At 33.2% G+C, this 19,388-nt stretch overlaps 3 protein-coding genes across 5 annotated transcripts; 2 read left to right on the forward strand and 1 right to left on the reverse strand.

Moving 5' to 3' along the window:
* Positions 1-7,242: 7,242 nt before the first annotated feature.
* On the reverse strand, positions 7,243-9,268 carry LOC144567625 (uncharacterized). Of its 3 annotated transcripts, XM_078317802.1 has the most exons (4): positions 9,214-9,268; positions 8,956-9,051; positions 7,576-8,071; positions 7,243-7,367 (listed from the first exon to the last, which is right to left on the reverse strand). In XM_078317802.1, the coding sequence occupies exons 2-4, from the start codon at positions 9,038-9,040 to the stop codon at positions 7,277-7,279; spliced, it is 672 nt and encodes a 223-aa protein (XP_078173928.1). In that variant the 5' UTR covers positions 9,041-9,051; positions 9,214-9,268; the 3' UTR covers positions 7,243-7,276. The 3 variants fall into 3 exon arrangements, with proteins under 3 accessions (XP_078173928.1, XP_078173927.1, XP_078173929.1); XM_078317801.1 differs by lacking the exon at positions 9,214-9,268 and having other exon boundaries at positions 8,956-9,179; XM_078317803.1 differs by lacking the exon at positions 9,214-9,268 and having other exon boundaries at positions 7,290-8,071; positions 8,956-9,179.
* A 395-nt stretch (positions 9,269-9,663) lies between these two features.
* LOC144567448 (putative sodium/metabolite cotransporter BASS5, chloroplastic) lies at positions 9,664-12,387 on the forward strand. The gene is made up of 9 exons (XM_078317588.1): positions 9,664-9,958; positions 10,036-10,074; positions 10,188-10,288; positions 10,402-10,523; positions 10,599-10,792; positions 11,064-11,316; positions 11,639-11,892; positions 12,003-12,085; positions 12,182-12,387. Exons 1-9 carry the CDS (start codon positions 9,838-9,840, stop codon positions 12,245-12,247), a joined length of 1,233 nt encoding a protein of 410 aa, XP_078173714.1. The 5' UTR covers positions 9,664-9,837; the 3' UTR covers positions 12,248-12,387.
* A 710-nt stretch (positions 12,388-13,097) lies between these two features.
* On the forward strand, positions 13,098-14,712 carry LOC144567450 (YCF49-like protein). Its single transcript, XM_078317589.1, has 4 exons — positions 13,098-13,482; positions 13,719-13,797; positions 14,169-14,237; positions 14,424-14,712. The coding sequence occupies exons 1-4, from the start codon at positions 13,190-13,192 to the stop codon at positions 14,529-14,531; spliced, it is 549 nt and encodes a 182-aa protein (XP_078173715.1). The 5' UTR covers positions 13,098-13,189; the 3' UTR covers positions 14,532-14,712.
* Positions 14,713-19,388: the final 4,676 nt, after the last annotated feature.

Genomic DNA, 19,388 nt, shown 5'->3' on the forward strand with positions numbered 1-19,388 from the left:
CAAGATTTTAATTCAAAACCGCATGAAAAATCGATTAAAGCAAAATTTTAACAATTCCTTTTGCAACAATTAAATTCGATATGAAAAATAGAAAGCAATTAAAAAATGAAATTAAAAGAAGACAAAGCTTTCTCTAGATCAATTAATAAAAACTGCAATTCTTACATAAGTGGCTCTGATACCACATGTTAGCCCTTTGGTCAGGTTTTTCTAATTTACTTAAAACCTTAACCTAGATCTATGTAAGAATTAAATAAGCACAGCGGAAACTACTTACTTTCTATCTTTATGGCCTTCCGTCTATTGCCTCTCAAGCAATATCAAAGGAATCGATGAAGATGGCTTGATTAACTTGCTCGCACGCTCAACCGACAAATTACTTGGCTAGCGAGTCCTTCCACAACTCTTGAACTCTCTCTTACTTGTTTCCGTCTCACGAATTGAAGGCATAATATCTGGTCTTTTATGGAGCAAGATAGTGGAGAATGATCATGATGAGTTCAAGGTTGTGGAGACCCAGCCCTTTTATAGCAGTGCAAAACTTGTGAGACAAGTTTGCCTAAATTTATTAATGCTATTATTTTAATCAACTATAATCGGTCCATTAACAATTATAATTGATTAACATTATTCTATATGTATTCGTATCCAAAACCTTATTTAAATACGTATAATGCCATGACTTAATTAATCACATTGTTTGGCATATTTTAATCATTACATAAATGTAATCTTGTGACAGTATTTGATATCATAATCATAATGCACGTATGTCCAACTTAATTATTGTAATTAGACGTCTCTAAATCCAACAGATTTCTCATACTCTTATCTATTTTATTTGTTTTAGAACTATGCTTGAGTAGATATCTTTGTTTCTAGGGTTAAGATGTAATCGAATGTTTTGTTTTGTATGATAGTTATTGGATTTTTGTATTGGATTTTTGTGTTGGAATTTGTGTTTGCTTGATTGTGTTTGATTTTAATTGCTTAGATTAAATTGTTTGATTTTTATTGGTTTGTCACTAGATGCATGATCGCATCTAAAGCGTATTTCACCCTTTTATAATCTCTCAACCAAAACTAAGTACATGATGTAAGTTTAGTGATCCGAAAGGTGAAACCAAATAGTAACCGAAGGGTGAACATTTTCTCTTATCGATAGATAAGAGGTTACCTTTAGAATACCAAACAAACAACTAGGTAATTCGGACCAATACGAAAGTTGAGGTCTAGAATCCGACGAGGGTAAATATTGCAACTCCATACCAAGTTTTATGAATCAACATACGAGAGTTGAGGTTTAGGAACGTTACGTCTGATCAGTAGAACCCTACACAAAGGAACAATACAGAGAAACAGTAACTGGTGCATTAACTCAAAGTCCACACGGACCGTGTATGACAGTAGACACGACCCGTGTAGGAAACTACACAGCCCGTGTCAAGAACTGAGAGGCAGAACTGAGATGAGTCTGAAACCCTGGAAACATCTTTTTATTATTGATTTAAACCAAGTTGATTTATTTTCTTACATTTAATTATTGTCATTGAACTGATTAGGAACTTAAATACCAAAAATTAATATTTTTTTCACTTCTAATCGTTTATAAATTTAAGTAGAATCTGGTTAAGACTTGAACCGTCCCTTGGATCGATACCCGATAACATACTATGCGATAGGATTGTATACTTGCGATCTGATTCGAAAATGTATTTAAGGTTTAAAAGGTATAGCTTGCTATACTAAAATTTTGTGCATACACTTTTGTGTGAACAGTTGCTAAAATAAATTAAATAAATGGAGATATGATGCATCACTGTCATATGGCTAAATAACGCAAAAAAATAAATGTCATGAATTTCGTAACTTGATTCCTGTATCTAGAAAGTATAAATGTCTTTATGCAAACAGTTTTCTGTTTCTCTAAAGCATTAAGGTCTTAATTTATGCAAAATAAGACCTCAAATCTGATATATTATTTTAGATCTGTGGTCTTTTTCCATCAAAACATCAAAATGTCGTATTTTCCAATTAAAACTAAGCATCATTTTATATACATTCATTTTTCAACATTTTTTACAGCTTGATTTTTCACGCAAAATTTATAATTTTTTGAATTTCTCTAGTATCAAGTCAAGCGGTCAAATGTGTGAGTTTTTAAGTTAATTTTAATACATTCATTTTTCAACATTTTTTACAGCTTGATTTGATACTAAAATAACTCAAAAATATAAAATATTTGCATGTAAACGCATCACTCATAAAGTAAATTAGTTTGAACGATTTGAATTAGTCGTTTGAAGTCTATTTAATCAATTTTGGAGTTAGTATCATATGACACCGATATCATATATACTAGCTAGCTAGGCTCTATATTAATCTTATAGTCTAAACTAATCTATTTATCCTTTCCTTCAAATAAAGACATCTAGATGGCTATTATCCCTTCTTTTCTTGTCTTTTTTAGAAACAATAAGGGTATAACCTCTATTATTATTAACCGTAATTAATTACGGAGTGTAGGGTTTATTACAAAAAAATTATAATAGAGAACAAAAGTGAGAAAAAAAGATGAAAAAAAAAACAACAAAGAAAAAAAGGATGAAAGTAAAGAAAAAGAAAATTCCACACTGCTGCCTTAATTATATCAAGGACAATGTTATGCATATCCCTACTCTAAGTGTATCAGGTGATGTGGATGTGCTGAATTGGAGATGGAGTAGTAGTGGTCAATACACATCTGCATCTATTTACAGTATTCTCCTTATAGGAGGCCGTGAGCAATGGAAACATGCACACTTATGGTGTGCTTATGCTCCCTCTAAGGTAAAATTTTTTACTTGCCTATTGTTACATGATAGGATTCTCACACACGAGGTTATGGTCAAAAGGGAATTCACTTGTGACCTAGCGTGTGTAATGTGCTCTTCGAATTTGGTGGAATCTGCATTTCATCTGTTCTTTCGTTGCAATTATGCTAGACAAGTGTGGGGATGCATGGGACAATTGGTACAATTAGATGTATCGAAGGAAGAGTTGTGGGAGGCCTCTTGGACCCGGTACAAGGTACTGGTTAGAGAATCTAAGAGGGTTTGGATGACCCGAATTATGTGTGTTCTTTGGGGAGTGTGGAAACAGCGAAATGCTAGAATATTCAGCCGTCAGCTCAAACCACCATGGCTGTTGGCGCGGGATATCAAGGAGGAGACTTCAATGCATGTGGTTGAAATGTTGTAGAGGTTCAGTTATAAAATTCTGAGAGAAAGGGGGTTTAATTTTAGATTTTTGAAGTTGTAAACACATCTATTTTTGTACACCTGGTAGTCGCTACCGGGATTTCAAAAAAAAAAAAAAGGACAATGTTATGCATTAACCATGTACTGGTCATATAATTAAGTAGGGACAATATGTAGCGGAGTTTGTTTGGGATATATATATATATATCCATTCCATTATTATGCACATAGGATGTCCGATCCGCCAACGGCTGCGATTGAAAGATGAAATTTAAGATTTAATCTCAGCCCTTTAATTACATAATTTGTTTTCTTTTGATTAAATGCATCTGAATTATGTGTATAAGTCTAAATTCAACTAAAAACATACTCAATGGATAATTAATGGATAAATAAGATATTCTGATTTCTTTTTTTTTATGAGTAAATTGGAAATTTCGAATAATTTAATAGATAAGATACACAAGCAACTATCTCTCAATTAAAATTATTTACATTGCTAAAAAATTCGGTCAACATTATTAATTTCCACATACGTATAAGGTAAGAGTATACATATATAATTATATATACATCCCGTCCATTTCCATTTCATTCTTCTTTGACTTGTATATTTTGAGCAATTAAACTCTTTTTACTTGCGTGAAGGACTGCATTTCTTTGTGCAATTTGTGTTTGAGTAAAGGGTGCTTTTAATGAAAGCAGTTGGAAGTTGTTTATTATTGCATGAGTGGCCCCAAAAACGATCTCAGGGATTAAATTTGTCGGCAGCAAAATATTTTAAGAGAAATTTAGATACATGTCCATCATAATTTCATCATTTAAAGATTTATTTTTCATCAAATTTTTTAACTTTTCCATCTAAATTTATTTATTTTATTAATATCTTCATTGTTAAATTTAATCACTTCATTAATATCAATAAAAATTAAAAGAACATTTGACTTGAAGAGAATGGCGTAGTTTTGAATTCGAAGTTGAAGGCAATGGAAATTTGTTCTAAAAAAGGTACTTTAAATCCGAAAATTTGACAAAGCTTTAAGCACACGAATGGAACCAGCAAACTCAGATTTTGCCTGTTACAAAATACATCAGAAAAAAAACAGCAACAACCTTATTCTCTGTTCTGAAGAGAAGTTTTAGCATCCCTTTGCATATTTGAAACTTGAGTTTACAGTTGAAGTTTTACTGCACGAAATTTCTTTTTCTTTTGCATAATTGAAATCGGGTATGTGGGTAGTAAACGAGAGATGATTCTACATGATTTGAGAAGCAAGTCACATGCAGTTATTCAGTTCTTAATTTGGATTTTTTAGATTATTTTTTCAATTTCTGAAAAAAAAAAATCCATATATGTACAGAGAAAAATATGTTACGAGCATTTAGTGTACAGTACCAGTTTGGTATTAGGTGTACTACATGGTTTGGTACAGTATTAATTTATCAGTTGCAACTTCTGGTACTGTAACGTTGCACTTGTATGAAAGTGTACAGCTGTGTTACTATTGTTGGCCCTAATTTCCTGCACTCTCATCTTATTTTGGCCATTTCGATACTGTTATGTGGTGCCAATATGAAAATCATGGTACTATTCTACTATTATGTTGTCTTTAACACTTTACCTAGCTAATAAATTATGTGCTTGTGAGATATATGTAAGACAAAACACTTTCTCCCCTTGGCAATACTTTCCAGCACTCTCCTCTTATTTTGATACTGCTTTGGTACCAATAAGAAAGTGATGATACTATTCTATACTATTATGATGTGATTAATTAATCAATTCTGCGTACTTAATATATATATATATATATATATATATAGAGAGAGAGAGAGAGAGATATAGAGGAGGGATCAAGTAGTTACAACATTTTTTGAGTTACAACAAGTTACAACAAGCATTATTTACATTTTCAAAGTCCAAATCGTCGATCCAAACCGTTAGATGTGATCTCTATAATAAAATGTGCTTGGAGACCAAATTTTACATTTTTTGAAATTTTTTTACTATTTATTAAGGTGGGTACAAAAACTAGTCAAATTCATACCATTGAATTTTGTACCCATCTTAATAAATAGTAAAAAAATGTAAAATTTGGTCTCCAAGCACATTTTATTGTAGAGATCACATCTAACGGTTTGGATCGACGATTTGGACTTTGAAAATGTAAATAATGCTTGTTGTAACTTGTTGTAACTCAAAAAATGTTGTAACTTGATCCCTCCTCATATATATATATAGAGAGAGAGAGAGTTAGGCTGGGTGCTATGGATAGCATAGTGGCCTCCCGTGCTACGGCTTAATATTCAAGTTTTCAAAATCCAAACGGTCGATCCGAACCGTTCATCTTATTCTCCATATTAATATCTGTTTGGAGACCAAATTTTATAATTTTCTGAATTTTTTTACTATTTATTAAGCCACTTTGAAAATCGCTAATCCAACGGTTTTACTGTTTTGTGCAGCCACCGTTGGATCAACAATTTTGTAAAATACTTAATAAATAGTAAACAAATTCAGAAAAATATAAAATTTGGTCTCCAAGCAGATATTAATATGGAGAATAAGATGAACGGTTCGGATCGACCGTTTGGATTTTGAAAACTCGAATATTGAGCCGTAGCATAGAGGCCTCTATGCTATCCATAGCACCCCAGCCTAACTCTATATATATATATATATATATATATATATATGTCGGACAAAACACTTTCCAGCACTCCATATTTATTTTGGCTCTTTTGGTACTGTTTATGTGGTACCAATGTGAAAGTGGTGGCACTATTCTACTCTTATAATGTGTTAGCTAGTCAATTATGTGTGCTTAAGATATATGTTGGACAAAACACTCTCTTTTTGGCAATAATTTTCAGCACTCCTCTTATTTTGGCTCCTTTGGTACTGCTACCTGATACCAATACGAAAGTGAAGGTACTGTTTAACTAACTAATTCTGTGTATTCAAAGATATATGTTAGACAAATACTTTCTCATCTTGCTTACTCATCCGAACGAGCACAGTGCCTCTCTAGCATGTTGTTAATTGTGGTTAATTTCTACCCAACTCCTTTTGATTTATTAATCTTATACAAAATGAAATTAAATTTTTTTTTTATTAACATGAATATATAACTTTACTAGCAAAACAAAATAGCTGTTTATATTTTGTTAAAAAAAATGACATGCGTTGAGTCCGTTCTTTTGTCAAAATAATGAAATATTAATACCCCGCTGTACCCATCTTTGGAAGAAAAACAAATTGAAGTTCATGAATGCAACCACATAAAATATTCAGTATCAGACTCATTAAATTCAAATAAAAAAGATAAACCAACCACAACAAAACAAAAGAAATTTAATTGAATAAAACAAATGACCATTCTTAAAATTAATTACAAGTACCCATTGTTTTGAACGCATAATTACAAATTGTTTGGCCGAAGAAATTCAGGAAATAAAATTCGTGTTTCTAAAAATTTTGCCAAGCACACTCGAAAGAATTTTCTTGGATGCTGCAAGAATATCTTGTAGGGCACAATTGTTCTCTGGAGGCTTCTGTTTCGGCCGCAAGAATTTTCTGCTGGGTGCAAATACTTTCTGCAGCTTGTGTGGCCCGCAAGAATTTTTGCAGGTCAAAACGAAAAACTTTCACGGAACAAATTTTATCCGTAGAAATTCTTTTGAGTGTGCTTGAGAAAATGATTATTCTCGCTACTTGCTACATCGCTATGTAACAAAAAACTCAAATCAATTTGTTGCGACAACATAACTAAGCAACATTTAAAGCAGAGTTCAAGGAAAACACAAGCAATATAAAAGTTGAGTAAAATAACTATAAAAGTATAAGTGTAAAATGTGCAAAAAAAAAACTGCTGGAATGAAAAGATAATGATAGGATGTACTGCCGATTAAATGAGACTCTTCCTCAAGATTTCATCAACTAAGACTCCAGGGGTTTTTGACTATAAGAAAATTTGAAAAAATTAGAAAAAACCTACAGAAAACAAATTAAAAGAGGATGAGTTGAAGTAATTTGATTACACAGCGAGAAACCAAGACTGAACTCCTAAACTGCATGGTGAGAAGTTCAACATTTTAGTTTTGCTGCCTGAAAATCCTTGTGCGCCTCTACCAACATAAGACAAAGCAGTAAACCAGCAAATCAGAAAATTATACAAGTGTTTGTAAACCAACAGTCATCATTTAACAAAGCAATCCTAATTTAGTGCTTGCATTTACCAGCAAGTCTTAGAAAGTCTCAAAAATGATGGCATCCATCATGCAACCCTGATATAGTTATCAATACATCAATTAAACCAGCAAATTCATATCTCACTGTTTAGCCTTGTGTAGATCAATCATTCCCTTGATCCATGCTGCCCTATGTTCTTCATAATAAGACAGAAATGCTTCACACACTCCAGCGTTATCAATAAACATAGTGCTTGCATAAACAAAATCTGCTATGCTAAAACCTTGCAACTGTTGAAAGGCCTCCATAGCTGCACTAACAGAAAATTTCTCGTTACGCGTTGCAATTCTCTCAGATTTCTTCTCTAGTGCAGTACAAATAAGTTTCATCTCCTCTCTCTTGAATGCTAGGTAATCATCATGAAATTTAGACATAGCTGTTCTTTTCTGAACATTTCTAGATTTTCTAGGTATTGGATCTGGAATAGAGATAGAAGACTGAATTGGCGGTGGTACTTGAATTTGTCCTTGAGTGTTTAGAAAATCATCCTCAACATCAAATTGGGGCTGTTCTCCTTGAATGTGTATTGTATTTGCATAGTAATTACTTCCCCTCCGACACTTACCGGTGGCAATGGAACCTAAAATGAAAAACTATGTTATATAACATATTAAACACTAAATAAGGAAAAAGATAGATTGAATTTTATGTCAACTTGTATCCTTGTCACTGCCTACACATCAATAATATTCATTTTAATACAATAATCTGATCCATAGATAAATTTTATTCAAACTGTACCAGAATTATACCAGAAGAATAGAATGCACTAAACAGCATAACAAAACCAGCCAAGCACTTTACAACATAGTTTAGAACTGGTATTGAAAAGTATTGTTATGATTTTATTTTATTTTTAACCCAAAACTGAATCTGAGATGGAAAAGAGAGATAAAGAGATATACCAAGAGATTCATCATAAAACAGCATAGCTGAATCAAAAAGTTTATTACTCAATTGCTCAAGCATGTACCAATTAAGATTACAATTATCCACACATTGATTAACACAAGGTGGTTGCAGGTGGTACTAGTAAGAATTAGGGGTATACCTCCCATTCAATTTGAGTCAGAATATCAAGTTATGTCAGGTCATGAATCAGGAAACAAAGCAAGGCAACAACCTTGCCCTAGTAAAGAAATTAACACATATACACACATGATATTTCGATTGACTAAGCAATACAATAGCATCTTAAGAGAACCACATTCATCATTAGAAAAAGAGAATGAACCATAATCGAATTCAAGGTGAAATAAAGTAACTAAGGTCTCACATAGTCCTCAGTTTGAAAAACAACACCACCAAGATCATTAGCATAATCATATAACAGCTGCTAAGAACTTTGATTAAAAAGCATATTCATTAGTAACAAACGAACAATCGTACAATCTTCACATTAAACCTTGAATTTTCCTTGTAATAAACATAGCAACAGAGAGAGAGAGAGAGAGAGAGAGAGACCTGTAACACGGCTTTGAGCATCTCGATTGCCTCCTCCAACCATGACTACAATTGATTCGCACCCACTCCGTAATCTGCATAGCATTGAACACTTTACTGAACATTCACGTTGAAATCGGAGATAATAGCAACATTATAAAAAATACGACAGAGAGGATATAATGACGACTAATGAGATCAACGGGTATGCAAAGGGAGAAGGTACGCATAAAATAGAAAGAATATGAAATATGAAAACATAAAGAGGAGAATGATAACCTGCTCGGAGTTATGCGGGGTGTTGTTGATTCAAGCCTGGCAACCACCTTCACGCTCATTCGCGCCCAATTTTTGCTCTCCCGCGTTTTTAGACAAAACGACAAGTTCGGCCCATATATTAAAATATTGTTCACTAACTGATATCGGTGAATTCAAGAATTCTGTTTAATTTTATGGTTACTAACAATATCTGGTTGGGTCTAAGCCGGATCATTAGAAGCCCGGCCCATTAACTGTCCTACTGTATATAACTAGCCTCCCTTCTCTAATTAAACTGAGTTGAGTCTAAGTACAGAGTATGAAAACGCAACATGCATGTAAACAGATCTAAGGTATACAAAATGTTATTTATCATGTAATCCATACTGCGGGTCACTGTCTAGTGTCTAGTAATTCGGCCGCCCACTTTTAGAATACCATCATAGAAGCCTAGAAGGGCGCAACAAAAATATTTCCAGGCGTGATTATCTAAATCCCAACAAACATTAAGCAACAAATAATCCCCGATTCCTACCAGAACAATCTCGAAAAAAATTTATAGTGAAATTCCAAAAGAACTTTCCGAAGTCAAAGCCTCAGAGTGTATGGCTGTATGCGTTCCAGCTTAATACTGATCCGGCGGCGATGGCTCCCAACGCTGTTCCCCTGAACCGGCCGGTTCAAGTCAGCCGCACGGTTCGGTTACTCCGTTCTGTTACTCCTGCTTCTTCTCTTTCGCCCTCTTCCTTTCTTCTCCGGCGATCAGGTTATTTTTGTACTATTTTCTCCGTCAAGTCTTTTTAACAATAGTCGCGTCTCAATTTTTTTTTTTTTTTTTTCCAGAAACAGCTTTTCCTAGACTGAGTTCCAGTGACTTATGGAGTGAGTCCCTTTTTTGAAATTTGCATCCTTTTCTTAATGCAGATGATTAAGCTAAGTTTTATCTTCTTTTGTTAAAGGATTAATTGCTCTGTCTTTTCTTCTGATGTAATTAGTAAGTGGAACTGGAATCTCAGCAAAGAGAAACATTTTGGTTAGTACAAGCCGATCATTTGAGCAAGCTAGTACTGGAGAAGATCAGTCCACACGAATTCAGGTTTTTTAAGTTGCCGTCATATCAATCCATTGGTGATATGCCCTCTTTAATCTGATCAAGTGATTTTTTTGAACTGAAACAATGGCATTGCATCTCATGTCTTTTTGATCCAGGAAAAAAGGTTCGATCTTTTGAAGATTCTAAGAGGGGCAAACTCCGTAATTCCTCATATAGTACTTGGCAGCACTGTACTGGCTCTGGTTTACCCACCTTCCTTCACCTGGTTCACAACAAGGTATTTTTCTGACTTTCACTTTTCTCATATATAATTTTTCATGTTAGAGCTCATAATGGTGTTTTCTTATGTCAGGTATTATGCCCCAGCATTGGGTTTTTTAATGTTTGCAGTTGGAGTTAATTCGAGCCCAAAAGATTTTATTGAGGCTATAAAGAGACCAGATGTCATTGCTGCTGGGTATTTGGGACAGTTTTTCATTAAGCCCCTTCTTGGATTTTTATTTGGCACAATTACTGTTTCAGTGTTTAAGCTCCCTACCTCATTAGGTAAATCAAAATCTTTATTGCAATATTTCTGATATATATGCCCCTTGTTTCTGTTTTAAATAGCTCATAGGATTAGTGGTCATCTCTTCTTTGTGAATTAGATTGGTAAATAGGAACACCATAATTTGAAAATAGATTGCAATGCATTGATGAATATATTTAAAAATTAATTCAAATTATTATTGGTATGGCGCAATGTGTTTTTTGCAAGTTTGCCAATATCATATTGAAAATTAAAAATCTCATATTTTTTCCAAAATGCTCAAGCTAGGTGCTGGTATAATGCTGGTATCTTGTGTCAGTGGTGCACAGCTCTCGAACTATGCAACATTTCTGACAGATCCATCCATGGCCCCGCTTAGCATAGTCATGACCTCAATTTCTACTGCAACTGCTGTATTAGTGACCCCAACCTTGTCTTACTTGCTAATTGGAAAGAAGCTACCAGTCGATGTCAAAGGCATGATGTCAAGTATTACACAAATTGTAGTAGCACCAATTGCTGCTGGTCTCCTATTAAATAGGTATGAAAATTGGTGTGGTATTTTAGCTAAAGCAATGTTTCAATTTTGTAGCAGCAGTTATTTATTTTTCCTTTTTATCACCAAAGCTATGTTTTCTTTCGGGATCTTAGCTGATACGGATGTTGGGTTTAATTCATATTGAACTATGTTTGTTTGCATGTGTGCATAAAATTGGTTGGGATAAAGTTTATTGTTATGCCAGATTTCTGTATGATTAGCCGATCCATCCAGTGCCAATACTTGTATGAGTTAATATTTGACTATACTTACTAGATTTAAATTTTTGTACTTATATATATTTAAATTTTTGTACAATTTAAAGGTTCCTACCAAAGGTATGCTCAGCTCTTCAGCCATTTCTACCGCCTCTCTCAGTTTTTGTGACAGCACTATGTGTCGGCTCACCATTGGCAATTAACATAAAGGCTGTATTGTCTCCATTTGGTGTCAGCATTGTTCTTCTCCTCTTTGGATTCCATTTATTGGCATTTATTTTGGGGTTTGGTCTTGCTGGTGTTTGGTTTAGTAAATCGGCTGATGTGAAAGCACTTCAGAGAACTGTATCATATGAAACTGGTTAGCTTCTCTCTATAACACATTAAGTAAGCTGGTATAACTTGTGAGCAAATACCACAAAAGGAAATGAGTATGTTTGATACATCATTTTGTTTATTTTTGTTTTGTAGGAATGCAAAGCAGTCTCTTAGCACTTGCATTAGCAAATAGGTTTTTTCAAGATCCTCTTGTTGGTGTGCCACCAGCTATTTCTGTAAGTTACTTATCAGACTTGTTTCAGTCACATTGAATTCACAAGTAAAATCGAGGCTAACATGCTAATGCCATTTATAAACGCCATTGCTTGTAGGTTGTATTGATGTCTCTGATGGGATTTGCACTAGTAATGATTTGGTCAAAGAAGAGAGAAGAGTAAAGCTGATTAATTCGTATCCCCTCAGGTTACCTGACTGAGTAGAATTGAATCGGACGGTCCGAAAATGGATTGGCACGCATCTCAAAGCACAAATAATCCTGCCCCCTCTGTCTTCCCGAATCCCGACCGGCTGAGAGTAAATCTGAGCCGTCCGTTTCAATTGTGTTGAGTCAGGTACCTGGGAGGATACGGATCCAAAGCTGATGGGTTCACATAACGACATAAAATTATCATTAATCCTGAACTCCCTAGCTTTTCTGTTTTTTATCATTTTATCTTTCCTGTCTTGCTTTTAAATTTTTGTGTTGAATGTAAGAAATTGTTTTCATAAACTTGTTAGAATAGTTTATTTCCTTTTAGCAAATAAATCTTCAGCATACCTGGTATTTATTTTTACAAATGATCATACAAACTTGAGCATATTCGGGAGGGCTCTTATGTCAACCAACCGGGACCCGCCATGAAATTTGTGTCAATTCTTAAAATGGGCCGTCAGATTGGATTATCTTAGACATTCTTAAACTTTATAGCATGGTGTCTTCAGCATACTTGCCGCGCGTTTCATCAGAAATATATTATATAGAAATAAAAAAAATTCATACAAAATAATATATTTTTATAAAAAATATTAGATTAAATAGCAAATAATATTTTTAAATAATATATTAAATAATATCTAAAAGTAAATAACATATTAAATATTAAATGACATTTTTTTTTTGTCTCATAAAAAAAATCTCAAATTAAAAATTCTTAAATGACATATTAAATTGCTATTTAATTCTGGATCAAATTAACACAAAAAAATAGAGATACCGATCGGACAACTCTGATCTCGGTAGAATAGGATCCGTCCAGTTCCAATGAAACTGGAGAGAAGTTAACAGCAACTCTAGTGTTATCGCTTTGCGAAGTTAAACAGTTGCCGTGCCTTCAATCGCCATGGCGTCAATTATGCCACCCCCACCCCTCTCCCTCTCCCTCCCTTCTCTTTCAGTCCACGCCTCTTCACTTCCTCTCCTTTCCAAGCGAGAAAACCATGGTAGTAACATCCACTTCCCCTCCATAGCGCTTGTAAGCGCCACCGCCAGCATCGCTTTGGCCACGGCAGCGCTTCCCCCAGCTGCCGCGGCCGCCGCTTCGTCTTTTCCATTGGCGCTCTCTGCTCTTCAGGAGCCCTCCAACGCGCTTTCACTGCCCACCTGGGCCATCCACGTGTCCAGTGTTGTCGAATGGTATGTACTAACGTACAGTAGGTGCTCTTAAGTCTAAACCCGGGTCAAAAATCGAAATGTAAATTTTGTGATCAGGAAATCATTAACTGCATAGAGGAGAATCTTAAAAAGGTATTTCAATACGAGTTATACTGAATCTAGAAGAGAACAATGAATTGAAAGGAGGTTAAAGTTTGTTGAGCATTTAGCTTTTGTTTTTTTATAATTGCCCTTATAACCTTTCTAATTGGGGATAGGATCGCAGCAATGGCATTAGTTTGGCAATATGGAGAGAAATCGGGGCACACTGCTTGGAAAGGCCTTTCATGGGGCATGGTGAGTTCCATAGATTTTACAAATTTTAAAAAATTTAAAATGTTTATGCAAATAATAGGAGAAATTGTATCTCTGCTATTTAACGTCATACTGAATTACTACTAATAAATGTTATTTTAGTTATTTACCATTTTTCCTATGCTAACTTGAACATTCATGTGCTATTTACTTATTTTCCATTAGACTTCACTGGAACTCCTTACTTCGAACATAATTTTAAATATTGAAAACATGGGCTGCAACAAGTCATTAATTAAAGTCAGTTATACAATCGATATATCAATACGTACAACAGTTTAAGGTTGTTATAGCTGAAATTCTTTTGTTTTTAATCACATGATTGGTTGAATAATTTGGTTTCTCTACCCTAGGTTCCACTTCTTGGGGGAGCGTTATGCGCATGCACCTGGCATTTCTTTTATAATTCAGAGTCACTAGAGGTAAATTTATACCTTTTTCTTAGTTAAGGTGTGTCTATTAAACTTATTCTGTGAAACTTCTATTTTTTTTTAATAAGGGATTCTCCAACCGGGTTTTGATATTCGCTGTAACTTATTTGGAACTGAAATTCCATTTGAAGAAGGATAAAATCAATCTACTTATATAGTTAGTGACATTTCATTCAGATACTGGTAGCAATTCAAGGCGCACTAACAACCATCGGCAACGTAACAATGCTGATTGCCGCTTTTCGTATATTTAAGGCATCCCAGGAAAGTTCTAACAGCTCTTAGCTCCTATTTCTTGAGAACCTATGTTCTCAACTTTATTAAGAAACCCAAGGTGCTAATTTCTTATAGTATCTCAGTTGTAATTATCTCAAGATGGATCTGTACCAGTGCATCTTCATTGGTATATTTACCTCGTTATTTGTTTTCTTTTAATTTTCAATTCATTGAGAAGTTGGTCTGACAAGGGTTATAACTCTGAAATTTTCTGGGGTATTTACAAGCTTGGAAGCTATTTCTGAACAAGAAATTTTGCCAGAAATTGTTTGTTTATATTCTTTTGACGGTATTTAACAGGTTTCGTTTCTGTGTGATTTGCTACTGAAACTCGCTTGTTAATTAATAGTTTTGTAAGTTCATTTTTTTTATTTTCTAAATAAGTATCTCCTTTGACTCAACTCCAAAACTAAACCATTAACCTTGTTTGGATGGAAAGTAGAGGAAGGGAGGGAATGGAAAGAACAAAAAACTTTTCGTCGAATTGTGATTGGTTGACAAAATTATATTAAAGGTGAAGGGTGGAGGTTAAATGTTTAACATTGTATCATTGTAGTAAATAGAATAGGTTTTTCTCCCAATTTGAGGTGTAACGGATGGAAATAAATTTTGTTGTAAATATTTTTAGAAAAGATAATTTAAATGTCCAATTTTATATCTTATTTATATAACTCTCATACAAATGTTTTGTCACAGTCCTACTACAGTTATCAAATTTCTCATTAATTTTCTAAATTTTAATCAACTAAATAAGAAATAAGATAGAAAAGAAAGTTAAATTTATTTTCTCTCATTAATCATCAAACATGAAAAGGTTAAATATGTTAATCTTCATTTCTATTCCATTCCATTCTCTTCTATTCTTCACCTCCCCTTCCTCTACTCTCCATCCAAATAGGTGTAAAGGGAAGGGAAGGAACGAGAGGTGAAATGCGCTCAAACCGAAGCTGCCCGTGACGTTCACTTGCTCGAGAAGCGAAGAAATTAGAGAAGAGAGAAAGGGAAGCAATACTATGCTAAGAGAAACTCCACGTACAAAATTCTGAAATCTGTCCCTCTTTATTCGGGGTGTAAGAGGGAGTAAACCAAATCCTTCTTCTTCCGTCCCCTTCTATTCACAATCGTTTCTGGAACACACCATTAATTTCAGCATTCAATTTTTAAAATATTTCTAATATTTTCTTGGTGAAATAACTTTGTAAGTACTGGGATAACATAAAAAGCATGGTGTTCGTCCCAAGACCATTTGTTCTGTACCAGGCCCGTCCTCGGGACCGGGCCCAAACCCAAACTTAAGTTGCTGGTCCGGGCCTCAAGCCTAAGCCCAAGACCAAACTTAAGTTGCTAGATATTCAAACCGGCAATACTGCACCAAGAATAAAATAATTGCAATCGATCCGAGGTGGTTTTTCCAAAGGGATTCCTTTCCAAAGATGAAATTGGTGCAGAAGTTGACATAAATGAACAGTAAAATAAATATTATCTTGCACAACAAAATACATCTTCATTTTTATATTTGTAAAAATTAATTTTTTTTATCACGTCAATAAGATATATTATTTTAAATTTTAATTTTATGATCAACTCATATGATAATAAGAATAATCTTTTAAAGTTTTTTTTTTTCTGAAGATTAGTTTAATCTTTTACAGTTGTGACTTGTGGTGATTAAGATGTTCTTATTATTTGTAAAGTACTTGTTAAAGTATATATGACATTTTTAGATAAATTGTTTACATTTCTGCTAAATTAGTAAATGCATTACAATTTTGCAATAAATATTACAAATGTCACTTCAATATTTGTAATGACAGAAAAAAAGTTTACAGGTTAATTTATAAGGAAATAGAAAAAAAATTTAATAACTATATACTTGTAATTTTATTTTGGTAAAACTGAGCTGAGTCAATAGTCAATTGAATCCACTATGTTTATGTGGTTCCATCACTGAATAATTATAACTTTTATGTATTGTAATTTTTAAGTGAGATGGAGACGCTCTAACTATGAAATTCAGTCGGTTAATGAGCGAATCAAATAAGTATAAATGAAATGATTATTTACCAGATTGGAATCTTTGAAATCAACTGTTTCTGAAGGTGTGTGTACTTGTAATGATGGAAGTTCATGCAAGACGCTATTGAAATGGCTATTAATCGAATAATAATTGCAATTAAATATGGTCATGATGTGGAATTGACGAATTGTAGACGGTAAACAAAAGGTAGAGAAAGGTTAAATAAGAACAGCGGTCACTCTCAGCTGGTCAAGACACGTTGCATGAGAACGTGCAAAGTGGGACCCACTTCAATTGTTCTTTGATGGAAGCTCAACTGGTTTGATTTATTGTTGCTATTTCATTAAAAAAGAAGACACTAGGGAGGAAAAATGAAAAGCAAGAAAGAAGCAACAAATACCAAGAGAAAATGAAAAGCAACAAATACCAAGAGACAATACCTCAGTAACTACACTAGATAATACATTAAAAAAATGTCATTTTTTATGAACCGTATGGCGGTGCATTTGGAAAAAGGAAAATTGACATTCTAAAATTTTGGTAGGAAAAAAATCGAGGATGTCATTTTCTAGATACCACGTGTTGGTACTTGGTAGAGAAAACAGAGTCAAACAGTGAAAGAGTAGTACCTACTAGGAAAAGGTAATCATGATAGCATAGAAATCGTTGAATTTAATCTACATCGATTATCCTTTCATTTTAGTGTTAATTTTGATGAGCACCGGAAGAATAAATTATGGTGTTTACAAACTGGTTGAAGTATTTCAATTTTAAAATATCAAAGTTTGAAACTAAATTAGAAATTTTGATAGGTATTTGAAGTTAAATTTGTTTGCATTTTTGTCTTATCTAGAAAAAAAATATTTCAGCTTTTGATAAAAATGGCGGAAATTTTTATTAATATCCTAAATTTTTTTTTTTTTTTTTACGAATTTACCATCAATTTTTTTTTTTTTTCAAAACTGCCCCAACCGCCTTCTAGTGGACGGTCCACTCTTAGCACTTGACCGCCATCATCCTATTTTTTTTTTTTAGAGATCTTAGTATTTTCATTTAAATAATTTTGTGGAGTTTTAGTTTTCTTGTTTATGGTATATGTCAAAAAATAAGACATTTAATATATTGATGAGTGGTGTCATAACTCTTTATAACTTTTATTTGATTTGTCAGTTGGATATCACAAGTATAAAGATAACACTAATTAAGGATTTGGCCTTAATTCTTAATAATTTATTTTATTCAAATATACACAAGGAAATATAGTTAGATTGCCTCAATGATGTCAACTTTTTTTAGAGAATAATTGGAGAGCGAGAGAGAGAATAATTTGATTATTTGATTATTGTCAACATATACCATTTGCTTGAATAAGCAAACACACACAATAAATAGTAAATACATTTTAAAATAATTATATAGATAATTCTTGAATAATCTCTTAGGCTTTTGACTAAATAAAATATCGATCATTGCATGTCTACCGTTGATAGAAAACTTAAACTGAATTTTTTAGGCACTAAACGATGTTTTTTTGCAATTCTGATTCTTCGAATGCTCGGGGATTTTTCTCAGGCAAAATTCAGATTTGTCTCTCCCCCCCCCCCCTTCTGAATTGTGGTCATACGCGCAAATCCCGACTTTTCTAGCCAAAGTTATAGTTATTTAAAGTTTTTTTCAAAAAACAACGATGCTTCCATGCAAAAATACCAATAACGCACTGATGCTTTATGCCCGGCTTAATGACAAAAGAAGTGGATCGATGTTTCATTGCCAAAACATCGATGACGCACCCATGTTCTCTAAATGGTCATACTTTATTATTGTCAAAACATTGATGACGCACCAATGCTATCTCAACAACCATAACTTTAAAATGCATTTACTATTTATTTTATGCATCTGCTTCTTTTTTTAATGGATTACGGTTTTATTTATTATTCAAGGATCCTTGAAATTATCTATGATTGTTCAATATTTCTCCTTTACACGGTAATTATTATTCTATTTTCAAAATTCAAAACTGTCTCCTCTTATATTTAACAATCTTGTTCTAAACATTTTTGTTGATATTTTTCATGAATTATGGTTATATTTATAATTCAAAAATGATCGAAAGCATGAATTATGGTTATATTTATGATTAAAAAATCATCGAAAGCATCTTGTTTGGGATAAAAAAAAATGGTTATATTTATGTAGTTGAAGGTCATTGAGGCAATCTAACCATATTTCCTTATGTATATTTGAATAAAATAAATTATTAAGAATAAAGGCTAAATTCTTAATTAGTGTTATCTAGACTTGTGATATCAAACTCACAAATCAAGTCAAAGTTATAAAGAGTTACGACATCACTCATCAATATATCAAATGTCTTATTTTTTTGGCATACACCATAAACAAGAAAACTAAAACTCTACAAAATTATTTAAATGAAAATACTAAAATCCCTAAAAAAATAAGGTTGACCGCCCCATTGGGGGGGTGGTCAGGTGTGTTGTTCTAGCAATAATCTTTTTCGTCTATTTGACTAATTTGCAAAAACATACAATTATTGAATTTTACGATTTCTTCTATTTTCTGAAATATATGTAGGTTCAAGTCAAATGAAATTGCATTATGAAATATTTGGACTGAATAAATCATGAAGACATTTATCAAGAATACAAATTGTAAAATCAAAAGCTTGGTAAAGTAAGTTTGAGGCTATTTAAACAGGGATCAAACGTTGGTAACGTTTGTAAAACATTGTCACATTGTAGGCCTGTCAGAAACGCTGAAGTGACAGATTGATCAAACTTAGAAATAACTTAAAACGTTGTAACTGTTCGCACAAAAGTATGTTATAC

This window comes from Carex rostrata, chromosome 16, assembly GCF_964058835.1.
Source record: "Carex rostrata chromosome 16, lpCarRost1.2, whole genome shotgun sequence".
In the NCBI taxonomy this organism is placed as follows: domain Eukaryota; kingdom Viridiplantae; phylum Streptophyta; class Magnoliopsida; order Poales; family Cyperaceae; genus Carex; species Carex rostrata.